Below are 16,155 nucleotides of genomic sequence, written 5' to 3' on the forward strand. Positions count from 1 at the left end.
CTTTATTTTGTAAGAAAAAACCTTGTTTTTCTCTCCTTTAAGAAAAAGTGAAACGGAGCAATTTTGTTTGAGGATGAGGGTCACCGTTCAACGTGGAGCCTAAGAAACTTAGGATTTTAAAGGAGTTAGATGAGGTCGAATAAAACCATGGCTAAAACAATGGAAATTGCTTGTGAACTTGCCCGCCACTTCCCCGGATTTCTCTCGGAACCTGCCCGATTCTACCCCGGTGTAACAAATGTGGGTGGACAGAAAGCACGTGAATGAACGACAGAGTACAGCCATAGACGTTAGTTGGCGTTTTAAATAAATTATAGTACGTGGCCGTGGACTGGGCCATAGTCATCGCCGCCTTGATCATTCCCAAAATCCGTTGCCACCAAACGAGCCCTAACTAAAGTCTAGACACTAATAACTGTCTGTTAGCGTAAAACGACCAAACTATCCTTACACGATCCTATCATAGTTGTATATAAACATTTTCACATGAACAAATTCTGAGTTATCCTTCGCCTCAAGAAGCATTTTCATTACCGGTTGAAGTAATAGTATTAGCAGAATAGGTATAAACCCTAATTTTTGCTCGTCGAATTTCTCGGTTGATTCATTACAATATTTTTTCAGTACTTTTTGATAAATCTGATGAGGAATTGGATTTTTGAATTGGAAATCATAGATTTAGTAAATGTTCTGTGATTTTTTTTTGTATTGGTTTTTGATGTTTATCTGGTCATTGAAGATTCAGATCTGTTTAATTTTAGTAATTAGTTGTTTATGAGTTTAATTTTTGGATTTGGAAGTTAGAATGATATGATTTTTAGGTTTTTAATCATGGATTTTTGTTTTAGGATTAAGAAATGGGGCAAGCACTATGCTGTGTTCAAGTGGATCAGTCAACTGTAGCCATTAAAGAAACATTTGGGAAATTTGATGAGATTTTGCAACCTGGATGTCATTTCTTGCCATGGTGTCTCGGAAGTCAAATTTCTGGTTATCTTTCATTGCGTGTTCAGCAACTTGATGTTCGTTGTGAAACTAAAACTAAGGTACTTTTCAACATCTCTTATTTATCTATTAGATTGTGTCAAATCGTATTCAATTCTAGTGTTTGTAACATATACTCCCTCCGTCCCTAATAAGATGACCTACTTGGTTTTAAACTTTGTCCCATAAATAGATGATCTATTTCACGACCTACTTGATTTTAAACTTTGTCCCATAAATAGATGATCTATTTCACTAATCAAGGGATATTTCTAAAATTACTCTTTTAATTGATTATTTTTTCTATAAGAAATATGTATAATTTGATAGTCATGTTTATATTCGTTGCGTAGGTGTTTTAAGATGCTTTTCAACGGTATAAAGTTTATAAAAAACCGTGATATACTTTAAGAGATAAATCGTTTTTAAATTTTACTATTGCCCATAAGGATATAAGTTTAAAAAATAGTTAAATATACTCAACTTTCCTCCTTGCCTTAAAATTTGTGCAAACTACAACTAGGTCATCTTATTAGGGACGGAGGGAGTATTTGTATACTAGTTCAATTCTTTAAATGATTGCAGTTATCTTAGATTGACACATATTTGTATTTTATGTTCAGGACAATGTTTTTGTGACTGTTGTTGCATCCATTCAGTACCGTGCCTTGGCTGATAGTGCATCTGATGCTTTTTATAAGCTCAGCAACACCAGGGAACAGATCCAAGCGTATGTTTTTGATGGTAAGCACTTGTCCTTAAACGTACAGGTGATCCATAGAGCTTCTTGTTGTAAAGTATTGATTGATTGTTTTATGTGTTAGACTACCAGGAAGAGGAAGTATCACGAGACTGATATGTTCTGAAATCCATTTTGTTGGGAGATGTAAACGTGTTTAAGATACAAATAGTGTAAACTGCCAACTTCTTATTAGCCATTCAAAGATCTTCTGAGAAATTTGTTTCTTGTATTCGTCAATTCACATATAACGAGTTTCTAGTTGGCCAGGGGTTGAACTCCCAAGTTATAGGTTAGGAGTTGAATTCCCGCTGCTGAATGCTCGAAAAAAATTTGTCTAGGAAGTTCCTGTAACTCTGAAACTGTTCACCTGTTGCCATCATTTCCTAGGGTCCACTTGCAGAAGATAAATTTGTGTTATTATTTAAGTGTGAACTTCTTGTGCTTGTTAGTCTTTGTTTTTAGATTTATCTTTAGTTGATATCGAAAGTAGAATCTACTGTTGTTGTACATGTTTATAGACATTACAACTTTTGGTCTTTGACAAGCGGACTTATTTCTGTTCAGTTATCCGGGCAAGCGTGCCGAAGTTGGAATTGGATGCAACCTTTGAGCAGAAAAATGACATAGCACGAGCTGTTGAAGAAGAGCTTGCAAAGGTATAGTTATGACTTATTGAGTTGTATTTATTTGTCTGCGATCAAGAAATGTGTACTGTGCTTAAACTGTGTTATGTTCATTGGGGTATTACAGGCCATGTCAAATTATGGTTATGAGATAGTTCAGACTCTTATTGTGGATATTGAGCCAGATGTGCATGTGAAGAGGGCAATGAACGAGATAAATGCAGGTAATACTTGATTTTGATTTGAGGTTCCCTGTTACATTTTCTTTGTCAAATTTTGGAGCATGAATGAATAGCACTGGCTTTTCTCTTACATGCGCGGACAAGTGATTATAATGATACCTATCCTCTAATAGTTCTGAATTTGATTAATTATTTTGCAATCTCTCGGATCACATGAAAGCCCCAAAAAACCTCTGTTTGGAATTTTTTAGGGAAGGGTTTTCATTAGTTTTGGAAACAGATGTAAAGCAAGGATGTTTTTGGTACTTTTTGTATCTGTTACTTGTTCCGTTCTGAAATGTGGGCACAACCTTTTGATGGATTTTGCACCAAATCTAGTGTTATCATGACATGTTACCTGATCAGCTAGTTAACACTAGTCAAAGTACATTTTGTCTATGTTAATGGTATTTTATGCATTTTTTATCCATACCATTTTCAATTGATCCATCTTAACATATCCACTTAGGTGCGGATTAGTGATGATGGTGATAGATATCCACTGATAGTCCATTAGAATTTGATTCATTTTATTTGAAATTAAAAGATTAAAGCCCCTAGTATATATCTGTTTTGGAAATTTAGGAAAGGATTTCTAGTTGATTCTGAAAATAGGCAAAAATATTCAAGCACAGAATTGTTTCTGGTGTTTTAGCCTTTTAGGTGCGCTGCTGTTACTTGTCTCAGTTTTTGAGATTCGAGTGCAAACTTTAAATTTTGCACTAAATATATAGGTTTATGTAAATTTGTTATCAGATGAAAAATGATACTGGTTCGTATTATATCTAAGGAATTTCATGATCAGCTAGTAACATTAGCCAAGCTTTGATGCATAACAACCTTCGTCACACTCTATCCTGATCATCTTCGTGAATTGTTCATTATAACATATTTCTACTGTTACTGCAGCTGCTAGAATGAGGTTGGCAGCAAATGAAAAGGCTGAAGCAGAGAAGATTTTACAGATCAAGCGAGCCGAAGGAGAGGCAGAATCGAAGTACTTATCTGGTTTAGGTATAGCTCGACAACGCCAGGCCATTGTGGATGGATTGAGAGACAGCGTACTTGCTTTCTCTGCGAATGTCTCTGGTACGACTCCCAAGGATGTAATGGACATGGTTCTGGTTACACAGTATTTTGACACAATGAAGGAGATTGGGGCATCATCAAAATCCTCAGCTGTTTTCATTCCACATGGACCTGGCGCCGTGAGGGATGTTGCCTCTCAGATCAGGGATGGACTCTTGCAAGGTAGCTCCAGCCTGATCTAGTGCGAATGTTCAATGTTGCACAGTATCTATAAAAAAAAAAACCTTGTTTGTCAGGTTTTGTTATTACTATGATGTGAATAATTAGTTTTCAAGGATGCACTAGTATTTGGTTCAGTTTGCTTTATTTTGTTGTCGTTTTTTGATAAAAATCCGTGTGGGATTGTAAGTAATACGTAGATGGGGAGAAAATGTCACTGTTAAAGCTTGTCGATATTTTCTGCTATTCCAAACTTCTCTTAGTTACAACTCATTTTCATATTATCGGTGACCAATGACACTTGAATCAGGGAAGGAGTTTTGCCAGCCAAATTTATAACTCATTTTTAGAAATGAAGGTTTCAGTTTTTAGGGTAACTACTGTATGGTAGCTGTAGGTAGTTGTATAGGTCATAGCTAAGTTACCTCAGAGGTGTTTTGGACTAAATCCTTGGGCAGCCTTACAAAAGTGGCTGGAGGCGGGTCCCTTCAAATCCTGAACATGGCTTAGAATCGAACAAACTCAAGTTTGGTCTTGTTGGTCTTGTTATTTGTTTCTGTACATGGTCCAAAACTTGGCTATTGTGCTAAGTGAAAGCCACAACCACACCCATTTTCTAGATTTTGGACACTGTGAAATCCACCGACAAAAAGGTTCAGGCATGCACCCATTTCTTCCGTCAAATTTATTCCTAGACCCAGAATTTTTAGAATTTTATTTCCGTTTTTTAACAGTTCAATCTCCTCTTCTCTTTATCTCTCTTTGTGCCTCTCGAGATCCAAAGCAAGGAAGAAATAAGAAACTAACTAGAAGAAGGAATACAAGAAAATCAGAAAAGATGTTTTCTCTCATGGCGAACTAAATAGCAGATCTAAAAATTGATGGAGAAAGATCATGATGATGGTGACTGCCGGTGGGTTGTTGAAGGTGCTAGAAGACATGGGTCGTCGTTGGATATCAATTCTATTGGAAATCGACTATGACGAGCAAGGTTTTTTTTTTTGTGTGTGTGCTTGACAGGAAAGTGATGATGTTTGCGATAGGTTGTTCATTTTTTGAGCTTTTAAATCACTGAATTCCCGATTTATTGAGGTTCTTCTGCAATTACATCTATTAGAACAAATGATTCTTTTAGGAGTTGATTGTGCTGATGAGATTCTTTTATTCCAGATACACACAGTGTCTCATGGCTAACACCAGTGGGAAGAAGCTTATCAAAATTGATGTCAGTTTAGATACCGTTTGCCCATGGTGTTTTGTAGGCAAGAAAAATCTTGATAAAGCTATTGAATCATCAAAGGATCAATTTGACTTTGAGGTACTCACTTTTCCATATCATATCTCTTGCCTAATTACTTGGTTCACTTTATCATCCTCTTGCCATGTTTGTTTTGCTGATTACTATGGATATATACTTGCAGGTTAGATGGCATCCGTACATGCTTAACCCTTCTGCTCCAAAAGAAGGTGTTCTTAAACGGGATTTCTACAGGGAAAAGTTTGGACCTCGTGTTCAACAAATTGAGGTCGAATGACAGAGGTTTGCCTCGATCTCACTATAAAATCAGGGATGGTGATTTGTATAGTAGCCATCTCCATTTTTCTATTACAGGTATTCCGTGGAATTGGGTGATTTATCACGTATGTATGAAGCATATTTAGTGGCTGATAAATTGGCTGCAAGTATGATTTTCATTTTCAGTTGTTGTCATCTCATGGTTCATAATTTTCCTAGCGTTTTTAGGGGCCACTCAAAAGGAATTAGGCGCCATTTTTTATTCCCATCCATTGAAGGAGGTTAAGGGATGTCTTAAAAATAAAAATTGTCTATATTGTTCTTCACCTTTATACTAAATCTAAACCTATATCCTTTATTTTCATAATCATATCATTCCACTTCTTCTTCTCTTTTCCACCCATTGAAATTTTTTTCCATCAATTTAATTTTGATTGAAAACAAAGATCATCGATCAAACAAATGTTATGATTGATTGTTTAAAATTAAAACCCAAAATTCATTAACCTTAAAGTTGAAACTTAGAACATCAAAAAAAAAAGGAGTTCAACAAACAAAACGAATAGATGATAGTAGTTGTGATTCAAAATTAGGATTTGATTACTTGAAATCAAAAATTTGATCCGAAAATTTTCTTGGATTTACAGTAGCAGAAACATAATCGGTAGATAACTATCTATTTTACCTACCGATTATGGTTGATGTTCTTGGGTTTACACTAACAGAAACATAATCGGTAGATAATAATCTACTTTACCTACCGATTATGGTTGATGTTCTTCGTTTCATAAGAACATCAACCATAATCGATAGGTAAATTGATCGATATCTACCGATTATTCTTGATTCTAAAAATTAAATTTCTCTGTACAAAAAGTTACGCACAATCGATAGATGATGAACACCATTAACTACCGATTGTGAAAGTAGAAAATTTTGAAACTTTTGTTAAGTTTTGAAAATTTGAATTTGAGGCCATGAACACAATCGGCAGATAATAAGCATCACTTATTAACACAATTCACTTCCGATTATGGTAGTACTAAAATTCGAAAATTTAGTATATTCGGAGGTTAAAGTAACACACTTTACTACCGATTATGGTAGTACCAAAGTTCGAAAATTTTAGGATTTTGGCAAAATCATATTTTGGGGCCAATATACATTCGGAAGTCAAATTTACTACCGATTATGGTAGTACTAATATTCGAAAATTGAATATATTCGGAGGTTAAAGTAACACACTTTACTACCGATTATGGTAGTACCAAAATTCGCAAATTTTAAGATTTTGCAAAATCACATTTTGGGGCCAATATACATTCGGAAATCAAATTTACTACCGATTATGGTAGTACTAATATTCGAAAATTGAGTATATTCGGAGGTTAAAGTAACACACTTTACTACCGATTATGGTAGTACCAAAGTTCGAAAATTTTAGGATTTTGGCAAAATCTCATTTTGGGGCCAATATACGTTCGGAAGTTAAATTTACTACCGATTATGGTATTGCTAAATTTGAAAATTTAGTATATTCGGAGGTTAAAGTAACACACTTTACTACCGATTATGGTAGTACCAAAGTTCGAAAATTTTAGGATTTTGGCAAAATCTCATTTTGGGGACAATATACATTCGGAAGTCAAATTTACTACCGATTATGGTAGTACTAAGATTCAAAAAATGAATATATTCGGAGGCTAAAGTAACACAATTTACTACCGATTATGGTTGTACCAAAGTTCGAAAATTTAAGGATTTTGGCAAAATATCATTTTGGGGCAAATATACATTCGGAAGTTAAAGTAACACACTTTACTACCGATTATGGTTGTACCAAAGTCGAAAATTAAAGGATTTTGGAAAAATCTCATTTTGGGACCAATATACATTCGGAAGTTAAAGTAACACACTTTAATACCGATTATGGTTGTACCAAAGTTCGAAAAAAGCAACAAAAAAAAAAAAAAAAATCCCTCAAATTTTTTTATCACCTTAATCCTGCTCAAACTACCGAATATCGAAGGGTAATTTTATCATTACGAAATATGGGAGATAAGGGGTGAACACAATTTAGGATTGGGTGATCTTTTTTGTTTTATTGTTGGCCCCTAATTTCTTTTGAGTGGCCCCTAAAAACGCTAGGATAATTTTGTGTCTATACAGGGGAAATACACTGGACAGCCACGGGCTCATCACTTTTGCTGGGCACCAGGGACTTGAGAAGCAACATGCTCTTGTGGAGGAATTGGGGCTTGGATATTTCACACAGGGAAGATACGTAGGAGACAGGTAAGCGGTTTTGTTTAGGATATTAGTTTCATTTGACTTGTCCTCCAAGCGAACCTGGGGTGTACGAGGAAAAATTGGCGGTTTTTGTGCATTCCATGTTGTTCATTTCTTATTTGCATGTATGCAGTGATTTACTGATGTGCAGATTGATATAATTCTTATTCTAGTATGTTGTAACTGCAATATTTGTCCTAATTAAACAAATACTTCCATGATAAGATTGCTTAATTTACACCGCGTTTAGCTTTTAGTGTCAATACGTATGCAAGAATGTTTGTCATTTGAGAAAAAAATTGTCTCTCGCTCATTGGCGTCAGAATTCAGATTCTCATGATTGGTTATGTTGCAGGTGTTATGTATCTAAAAAACTTTGCTGCATAACTTGTTATGCAGTCCGGGAAATGGTTGCATAACACGTTATGCAGCTATTTTTTGTTAGTATTGAAACCAACAAAAAAAAATTTGTCACGAAAATATGACTGCATAATGTATCATGCATCGAGAAAATTGTTGCACAATCTTTTATGCATCGAGGAAATAGATGCATAACCTGATATGCATCCGTAAATATGGATGCATACTGCATTATACATCAAATTTTTTTATGTACGCACTAAAATCAACCAAAACAATGGTTACATAACTTGTTATAGATGCATAACTTTGTTATCCAAATGCATAATTTGTTATGCAGTGGAGAAAATGGTTGCATAATTCGTTATGCATCTGCAGAATGTGTTATGCATCTTTTTTGGTGGCTGCATAATGGTTATGTATCAAGTTTTCGAAAAAATTTCCTAAAATGATGATCACCTCCGATTTGTTCGTGAAAAACAAAAATTTGATATTCTTGTTTGTACTCGTTGCGTAGCTCTCTTAAAAAGATTTCCAACGATATAAAATTTGTAAAATTTCAAGGCACGGATTTTTAGATATGTTATATCCAAGTTGCGTTACCAATTATACCCCTGATACATAACCCGTCATGCGGACATTTTTAATAATTTCCTATAATTATGGATGTCACGGAACGAAAAATTAATTGTGGGCCTGACAATGAGAATATTTTTTTTTTTGGGCATGCGCCTAATTTTCTCTTGTGCTAAACTATATAGATGATTATCACTTCAGGATGATAAATAATGGTCCAAAATACAAGTGATCAACGCGTACGCTGAACAAGAAAATTGTTCATTGCTGGCCTTTGTGCGCGGTATTATATTAGGAGGCCGATATATCCATCATGAGAGGGAGTGAGGAGGTACTGCGAGGGAAGGCTAGTCTGTTTGGACGTGCTCTGAGAAGTAGTTTTTCGATTTAACAAGAAGTTAATTTAGCATTATTATTCCAAAACAACTTTTTAGAAGCAAAAATGCTAAATTCTGTGAAGCAAAAGATTTTGTTTCTGGCATTTAGAATACTTTTCCAGAAGTATTTTTGTTTTTAGTATCTAAACACCTTTTAGGAAACGCCTTCGCTACTTTGTCGGTCGACAAAGCTTTTTGTTGTTCAAAATATGAAAGGTGGAATGGAACCATGACTGTCGGTCTGAGCAGCACGGATGCGCTTAAAATAGTCACGTGCTCGCGTCGGATTCGCGTCCGACACCATTTTAACTTCCCACTTGAATGGGTTGAGCTCGGGCTCAAAGGTTAACAGAAATTTTAGTGAAAGAATTGATATCGTTAGTGAAAGAATTGATCATGTCACAGAGATCACGCTCTCTATCTAGAGACTGTTGAAGTTCATCAGTATACTGAGCCTTTTTTCTTTTCAAGATTTCTGATTCTAGAGGCTTGAAAATCAAAAATTTCAGCATCCTTTTTTAAACTTCTGGTAAGGTCCAATTCAGATTCTGACATGGAACGATTTATGTGCTTGAGAGTTGTTCCATCAGAACCTAATAACATAAGCATATCTCCCCTAGATTCAGAGGAATCAACGAAGGAGTTATCCTTTGCGGTAAGTCCCAAACACTTGGCGTAATCAAAATCATTAGGAGACATGTTGGTATGTGAATACATATTCCTTGAGTGATTCAAACACAGACTTATTAGGTCTTATGCGTGTTTGCCAGCTCTACTACCAATTCAAAATACGGAGGGTACCAAAATACACAACAAACTTTTTCTTAGGCAGCCTGTAAACTCAAATACAATTCCGAGAGTTACAACTTAATGAATCTCAATCAGGAATTATGTGAAGAGATTATATCTCTTTCTCTCACGATCAGAGACAAGTCCGTGAACCTGATTATTTTGCGAGAGTACTTGGAAGATTCCAAAGATCAATATACCCAAGATCAATCAAGTTTTATCCAACAATTAGGATGGACTTATCTACTTGAATTGATTTTACGTATAACCTGTGATATTTCAATTATAAAGATAAACACTGAAAAAGCGGGGGTCCAACAACCACACCCAATATTTCTCTTAGCAATTTGTATGGACTAACTCAAATATACTTTTAAGAGAATCAACTACACAGTCAGACTCAATCTTAATAAAAAGTATATCAAAGAGTTATATCCCAATTTCTCGATTCAATACTTACTCAAGCAAATAGAAATCTGCGAGTCTAATTGAATACAAGAAAAATCACTTGAACGGTACCAAAGACCAGTTTTCAAGGATCAATCAATTTCAATCAACAACCAAAGGTTGGATTTCCCAATTGATCGATTCAACGCAAAACCTGTGATATTTCTATTATATAACAAAATATAATGCGGAAAAGAAATAATACAGACACCAGAAGTTTTGTTAACGAGGAAACCGCAAATGCAGAAAAACCCCGGGACCTAGTCCAGATTGAACACCACACTGTATTAAGCCGCTACATACACTAGCCTACTACAAACTAACTTCGGTCTGGACTGTAGTTGAACCCAGTCAATCTCACACTGATCCAAGGTACAGTTGCACTCCCTACGTCTCTGATCCCAGCAAGATACTACGCACTTGATTCCCTTTGCTGATCTCACTCACAACTAAGAGTTGCTACGACCCAAAGTCGAAGACTTTAATAAACAAATATGTATCACACAGAAAAGTCTACAGGAATAGATAATTTTGTTTCCCACAGAAATACCTACGAGTTTTGTTCCGTCTTTTGATAAATGAAGGTGAACATGAACCAATTGATATACCGGACTTATATTCCCGAAGAAAAGCCTAGAAATATCAATCACCTCACAATAATCTTAATCGACTAGCGAAAAAAGATATTATGGAACCACAAACGATGAGACGAAGATGTTTGTGACTACTTTTCTATCTTTCCTATCGGAGAAATTAATTTCAAGCCAATCCTTACGATTGTACTCAAATACGATAGAAACAAAAAGATCAGATCACACAACTATATAGAAGATAGTTGGGTCTGGTTTCACACTCACAATGAAGTCTTCAAGTCGTTAACCTACAGGGTCTAAATAGAAACCTAAGGTTAAAGGAAAATCGACTCTATCATACAACTAGTATCACGCAGGAGGTGGGGATTAGGTTTCCCAGTTGTTACAGTTCTCCTTTATAGTCTTCAAATCAGGGTTTGCAATCTAAGTTACCTTGGTAACAAAGCATTCAATATTCACCGTTTGATGAAAACCTTATTATATTCAAGCTAATATCTTTTAACCGTTAGATCTAACTTAGCTTGTTATACACATGTGAAATGTAACTTCATTTAGGTTTGAGTAACCGTACCTAAACGTGTACAAGTTGTTGGTTCAACGGTAGTTAACCAATGGTTAGCCATATGAGAACTTTCATATCAACCTTATTCTTCTTTACCACAACTAGTTCAAATTACTCAAATGAACTAGTTAGAGAGTTGTTCAATTGCTTAGATATCATAGAATTATACAAGACACAATCGAAACAAAAACAGTTTTGATTCAGTCAAATCGGTTCATGAACATTATAGCCACGGTTTGCAAAGATTGCATTACTTAATATATAAATGTCTTAGTTCACGAATTAAACTGTTTTTAGAAAATAACCCACTTAAGTACGCATACTTGTAAACATACTCAAGTACCCGAATTAAGTTTTTTTTCAGTTCACAAACTCCAGCAGAAATTCACGGGATGTGAACTTCCGTCAGTGCGCGTACTGGTACGCGGACTTTAGTTCCGGTTATCCTGAGCAGCAAAGTACGCATACTTTGGTTCAAGGATTTTGGACTTATACAAGTATGAGTTATCACACAATGCTTATGTCCAATCATGGTTATATATTCTAAACTCTCATTTCAATCATTGAAACATTCTTAGAGGACGTTATATAGTTGTTGTTCACAAACTATTTTTCGTCAAAGCGATTTTTCAAGTAATTGAAACAAATATGACTATCGTCACTAGTAAAGATGAACTTGGCCAAAGCGAAATCTTACCAACACATATTTCGAGAAATAGATAAGCGAGATAAATTCAGCTCGAAATAGTACATGTATATAATCATAGTATATATAGAAATATGACTTTTGTCTCAAGATAGGAGATAAAGTAGACTTTTGAGTGATAGATAAGTTCAAGTCTCCACATACCTTTTTGTCGATGAAGTTCCACTAGTTCCTTGAGTAGTTCTTCGTCTTTGCATGATCAACCTCGTGGAGTCTAGAGCTCAACTACACTTTCTATCCTAGTCCGAGACTTAGCTATGAGTAGACTTGCAATCAAGACTTATAATTTTGGCAACTAAACTTGACAACAAGCTTGAGATAGCAACGCTTGCGAGTTCGACCGAGCAGTACATATGAAATACAAAATAAATAAACTTTGTAGCTTCTCTTCCACTTGCATGATCTCCTTGGTTCTTCAACATTACTCGAAATCTTCGTCACTTCCAAGTACTCCAATGATTTGAAAGATATTCAATGCAGCATCATCGTTGTTGAAGATCCGTAGCCATAACAATGAGAAAACAAAAGCTCTCAATCATTGTTACACAGTGTCATAGTATTATTACACAGCAACAAAGTTCAATTGCATCACAACTACGACAACAATACTATGGTGATATGTATCACTACCTCTTAGTCAATACTTCATGTCACATGAAAACCACTCCCCCTTACATAATGATCCGAAAACCATATGTATTTATAGTGTGAATTACACATTAATTCTCCCCCTTTTTGTCAATAAAATTGGCAAAGGTACGAAAACTATTGGGATCCTAATGAAATTTCCATAGAGACACTTCATGACCAAAAAAAAGCACATATCAAATTTTTTAGTTGCAATCATATAGCCGAAGCTAAATGCATTCATCAAGGAGTTTATAAAGATACAAGATAACCCATATAAAATTCTACATCCGCACTCCTCACAAAGATTTGGAAATTAAGCACAAGTTCAATTAAGAACTCTCCCCCATAAAATGTCATTCCCGAAAGAACAACAAAGGCGACCTTTCACAAGAAAAGAAGGATTTCTTTGGACATTAACAAATCACATAAGAATATGAATTTATATCCAAAAACTCAACTAAATTAACCACAAGAGAACCCATGATTAATTTAATCGGAAATGCTCAACATAAGAGAACTTATGGAGCCGCACAGTATATACATAAAAATATGGATCAGGAAAGATCAATACTGTGGAATAAACAAAGATTCATTTTATTTCTCATCACCATTTGCACAATGACATATAATAGACATAATCTTCGTAAACAAAAGCTCATCCTATCTTCCATCAATATTTGCATAATGACATAAAATACGCTTATCTTTTGTTTTGTCAAAAGTTCATTCAATCCTTTATTTATACTTGCATATCGACATACGAAAGACTTAACTTTTGACCACGTACGGGACAATCATAGTTCACGGACGCAAACATAAATTTCCCATAACAAATTGCAATATATAAAACCATAAAGATTAATACTGCAAAAATCATCTTCCAAACAACTTTAGAGTTTAAATAAATAAATCTAAAACATTGAAGATGAAAACGTTGGACATAGCTATGTGTAATCACAATAATGGGTATTCCAAACCCAAGTAATCCTTCTAAAAATACAAGAATAAAATTCTCATAAGAAGTTTCCTAGATAAAATCAAATATCAAAGTTCATTGAGAACCTCATACCTTTCAATGAATCCATCATAGAAGGTATCACTGATTTCCTTTACTCTCTTCACAGTAGACACTCCATGTTCATGAGTTAGAATACTAACTTTACGATCGACAACCCGAGCAAGCTGTCTAGCCTTGACACAGTCCATGATGAGCTTCTTTTGAGTCCGTATCAGAATATTTTGATTAGCAAGGATTCTGGCCTAACCATCTAAGATTTGGTTTATTTGCAGTTGAAGATTTGCAAACTCGACCTTTGAATAGTTCTTAAAACGAGTTAAATCCTTGACAGACTCATCAACCCAGGAGTTGTGATCTTTCCTTTCAATCAACTTTTTCAAGACAAGTTCTTGAACAAAATCGCATCCTTTAGAGTCTTCTTCCATCTCAAGATTCACCACTTCTTGGGGTCTTGAGGAGTTCTTCATAACCCTTTAAGGCAAAACAATATAAATATATATATATTGCAAACAAGAGGAGGACACCCTTGTTGCGGAAACCCTCAACTCCCAAGAAATACGCGGACGTTCATGGACCGGTTGAAGATACCAGATCAAAAGAGATCCAAGAAGAATGGAATACACTCTGTTGTCATATATCTCTTATCATCATGAATCAACAATTAAAAGATTTAATCAGAGTATAAGAAGGAGATACAGAGGAACAAGGAGTCAAAAAATGACTCAACTTTCACAACAAAAACAAAAACATCATAGTCAAACATATTACAAGTGGAAAACAACAGTAGACTTGAGTATCTCTCTAATGTCATTATTGCGTCTCTCAAGTTAGATACAAGAATGAAATTACCTACGATTAGGTAGTCAAGTGAGATGTAATCCCACTATGAGTATTGAGAGATGAGTTGTAGATTCCATCTGATCGTTTGACCCCGGTGTTCCTAACCTTCTTCCGGTTACTTCTTATTCCAGAAGAATTCAACATAACCTTGTTAGTTGATCCCTTAGAGGAATTTTTCTGAGGATTAAGTCTAGGACCTCTAGAAATTGGTTCCAGAGGATTAGAAGAGACATGTCTCCACCATCTAGACTTAGATTTTCTAGACTTATTCTCATAAATATTGGTAATGTGTATTTTTGTGGTGTAAGAATTTGCACCATTCGGAGGAACACGATTCCTATGGGGATTTCGAGATGAATGATTATAGAAATATTCTTTATGAGAAGCCTATTTTTCTGCAGGGATGAAATCCATTATAGTGGTCATTAGAGAGTTTACTCTGTTGACAGTGAAAAGAAGTAGATTTTGGAGATCAGAAATCAGTTTCTTTCTAGCAAAACAATGATGAACATAGTGATTGTTTTTCCCATAGAAGGAACAGGTTCTTGGAAGAGAAACATTGAATGGAGCCTGTTTTAAATTCATAACCCAATTAGAAGATTTCAAGTTAAGTAAACACTTCTTAGCATGAACTTCCTTTGGAAAACAACTCTTCGTGTACTGTAATTCTATCTGAGAATTGATCCACGATACAGAAGAATTTCTCATTAACACAGAGTTTTCATTTTTTTTCAAGGATTTGCACTGTTATTGAGCTAGAATAAGGGATGCACCAAGTTTCTCTTTTTTAACATGAAGTCTGTTTAGATCAGATGAATGCGTCTCGATCAAACCTTTTTCTCTAATTGAGTCTTCTTTAACAATATTCTCAAGAACACTAATGTTTTCACGTTGTAGAGGAGTTTCTTGAATTAGTTTTTCGATATTGTTAGAGAAGGACTCAATGATGTTAAGAGCTCCCGTTCTCGACCCAGAGACTTTTCAAATTCATCAATGAGCTGAGCATGATTTTGAAAATCAATAGCTTCAGTAAAAAAAATTGAGATTCTGGTGAGATCCATTTCAGCTTTTGACAGAGTGTCAAATGTCTCATTTGAGGGAATGTTATCAAAATTTGATAAACAACCTTTCTGCCTTGGGATTCGGAAGAAGCATATAAGGAGTTATCCTTTGAGGCAATCCCAAGACATTTGGAATAATTAAAAGCTTTAGAGAACATTTTGATATGCGTAAATGCCAGAGATGATATTTTGTCCACAAAATCAGATTGCTACAAACACAGACTTATGAGGTCTTGAGCGTGTTTGCCCGCTCTGATACCAATTGACAAAACAGGGGGTCTAACAACCACACCCAATATTTTACTTAGAAATCTGTATGGACTAACTCCAATATACTTTTAAGAGAATCAACTAGACAGTCAGACTCAATCTTAATAAAAAGTATATCAAAGAGTTATATCTCAATTTCTCGATTCAATACTTACTCAAGAAAAAAGAAATCTGCGAGTCTAATTGAATACAAGAGAAATCATTTGAACGGTACCAAAGACCAATGTTCAAGGATCAATCAATTTCAATCAGCAACTAAAGGTTGGATTTCCCAATTGATCGATTCAACGCACAACCTGTGAT

The 16,155-nt window shown here is 35.1% G+C and overlaps 2 protein-coding genes across 2 annotated transcripts; both read left to right on the forward strand.

Annotated features, from left to right (window-relative positions):
- Positions 1–403: 403 nt before the first annotated feature.
- LOC113331251 (hypersensitive-induced response protein 1-like) lies at positions 404–4,084 on the forward strand. Its single transcript, XM_026577983.1, has 6 exons — positions 404–563; positions 849–1,046; positions 1,608–1,728; positions 2,291–2,382; positions 2,477–2,573; positions 3,480–4,084. The coding sequence occupies exons 2-6, from the start codon at positions 858–860 to the stop codon at positions 3,839–3,841; spliced, it is 861 nt and encodes a 286-aa protein (XP_026433768.1). The 5' UTR covers positions 404–563; positions 849–857; the 3' UTR covers positions 3,842–4,084.
- Positions 4,085–4,215: 131 nt separating this feature from the next.
- On the forward strand, positions 4,216–5,666 carry LOC113331252 (uncharacterized protein YwbO-like). The gene is made up of 2 exons (XM_026577984.1): positions 4,216–5,136; positions 5,240–5,666. The coding sequence occupies exons 1-2, from the start codon at positions 4,969–4,971 to the stop codon at positions 5,351–5,353; spliced, it is 282 nt and encodes a 93-aa protein (XP_026433769.1). The 5' UTR covers positions 4,216–4,968; the 3' UTR covers positions 5,354–5,666.
- Positions 5,667–16,155: the final 10,489 nt, after the last annotated feature.

Source organism: Papaver somniferum, unplaced genomic scaffold (genome assembly GCF_003573695.1).
Source record: "Papaver somniferum cultivar HN1 unplaced genomic scaffold, ASM357369v1 unplaced-scaffold_125, whole genome shotgun sequence".
Classification (NCBI taxonomy): domain Eukaryota; kingdom Viridiplantae; phylum Streptophyta; class Magnoliopsida; order Ranunculales; family Papaveraceae; genus Papaver; species Papaver somniferum.

Excerpts from the sequence above, each read along its gene's own strand:
- LOC113331251 (XM_026577983.1), top strand. The coding sequence starts at position 858 with ATGGGGCAAGCACTATGCTGTGTTCAAGTGGATCAGTCAACTGTAGCC. Across the intron at positions 1,729-2,290 it reads CCAAGCGTATGTTTTTGATG|TTATCCGGGCAAGCGTGCCG; the intron begins GTAAGCACTTGT and ends ATTTCTGTTCAG. Across the intron at positions 2,574-3,479 it reads AATGAACGAGATAAATGCAG|CTGCTAGAATGAGGTTGGCA; the intron begins GTAATACTTGAT and ends CTGTTACTGCAG.
- LOC113331252 (XM_026577984.1), top strand. The coding sequence starts at position 4,969 with ATGAGATTCTTTTATTCCAGATACACACAGTGTCTCATGGCTAACACC. Across the intron at positions 5,137-5,239 it reads AGGATCAATTTGACTTTGAG|GTTAGATGGCATCCGTACAT; the intron begins GTACTCACTTTT and ends ATATACTTGCAG.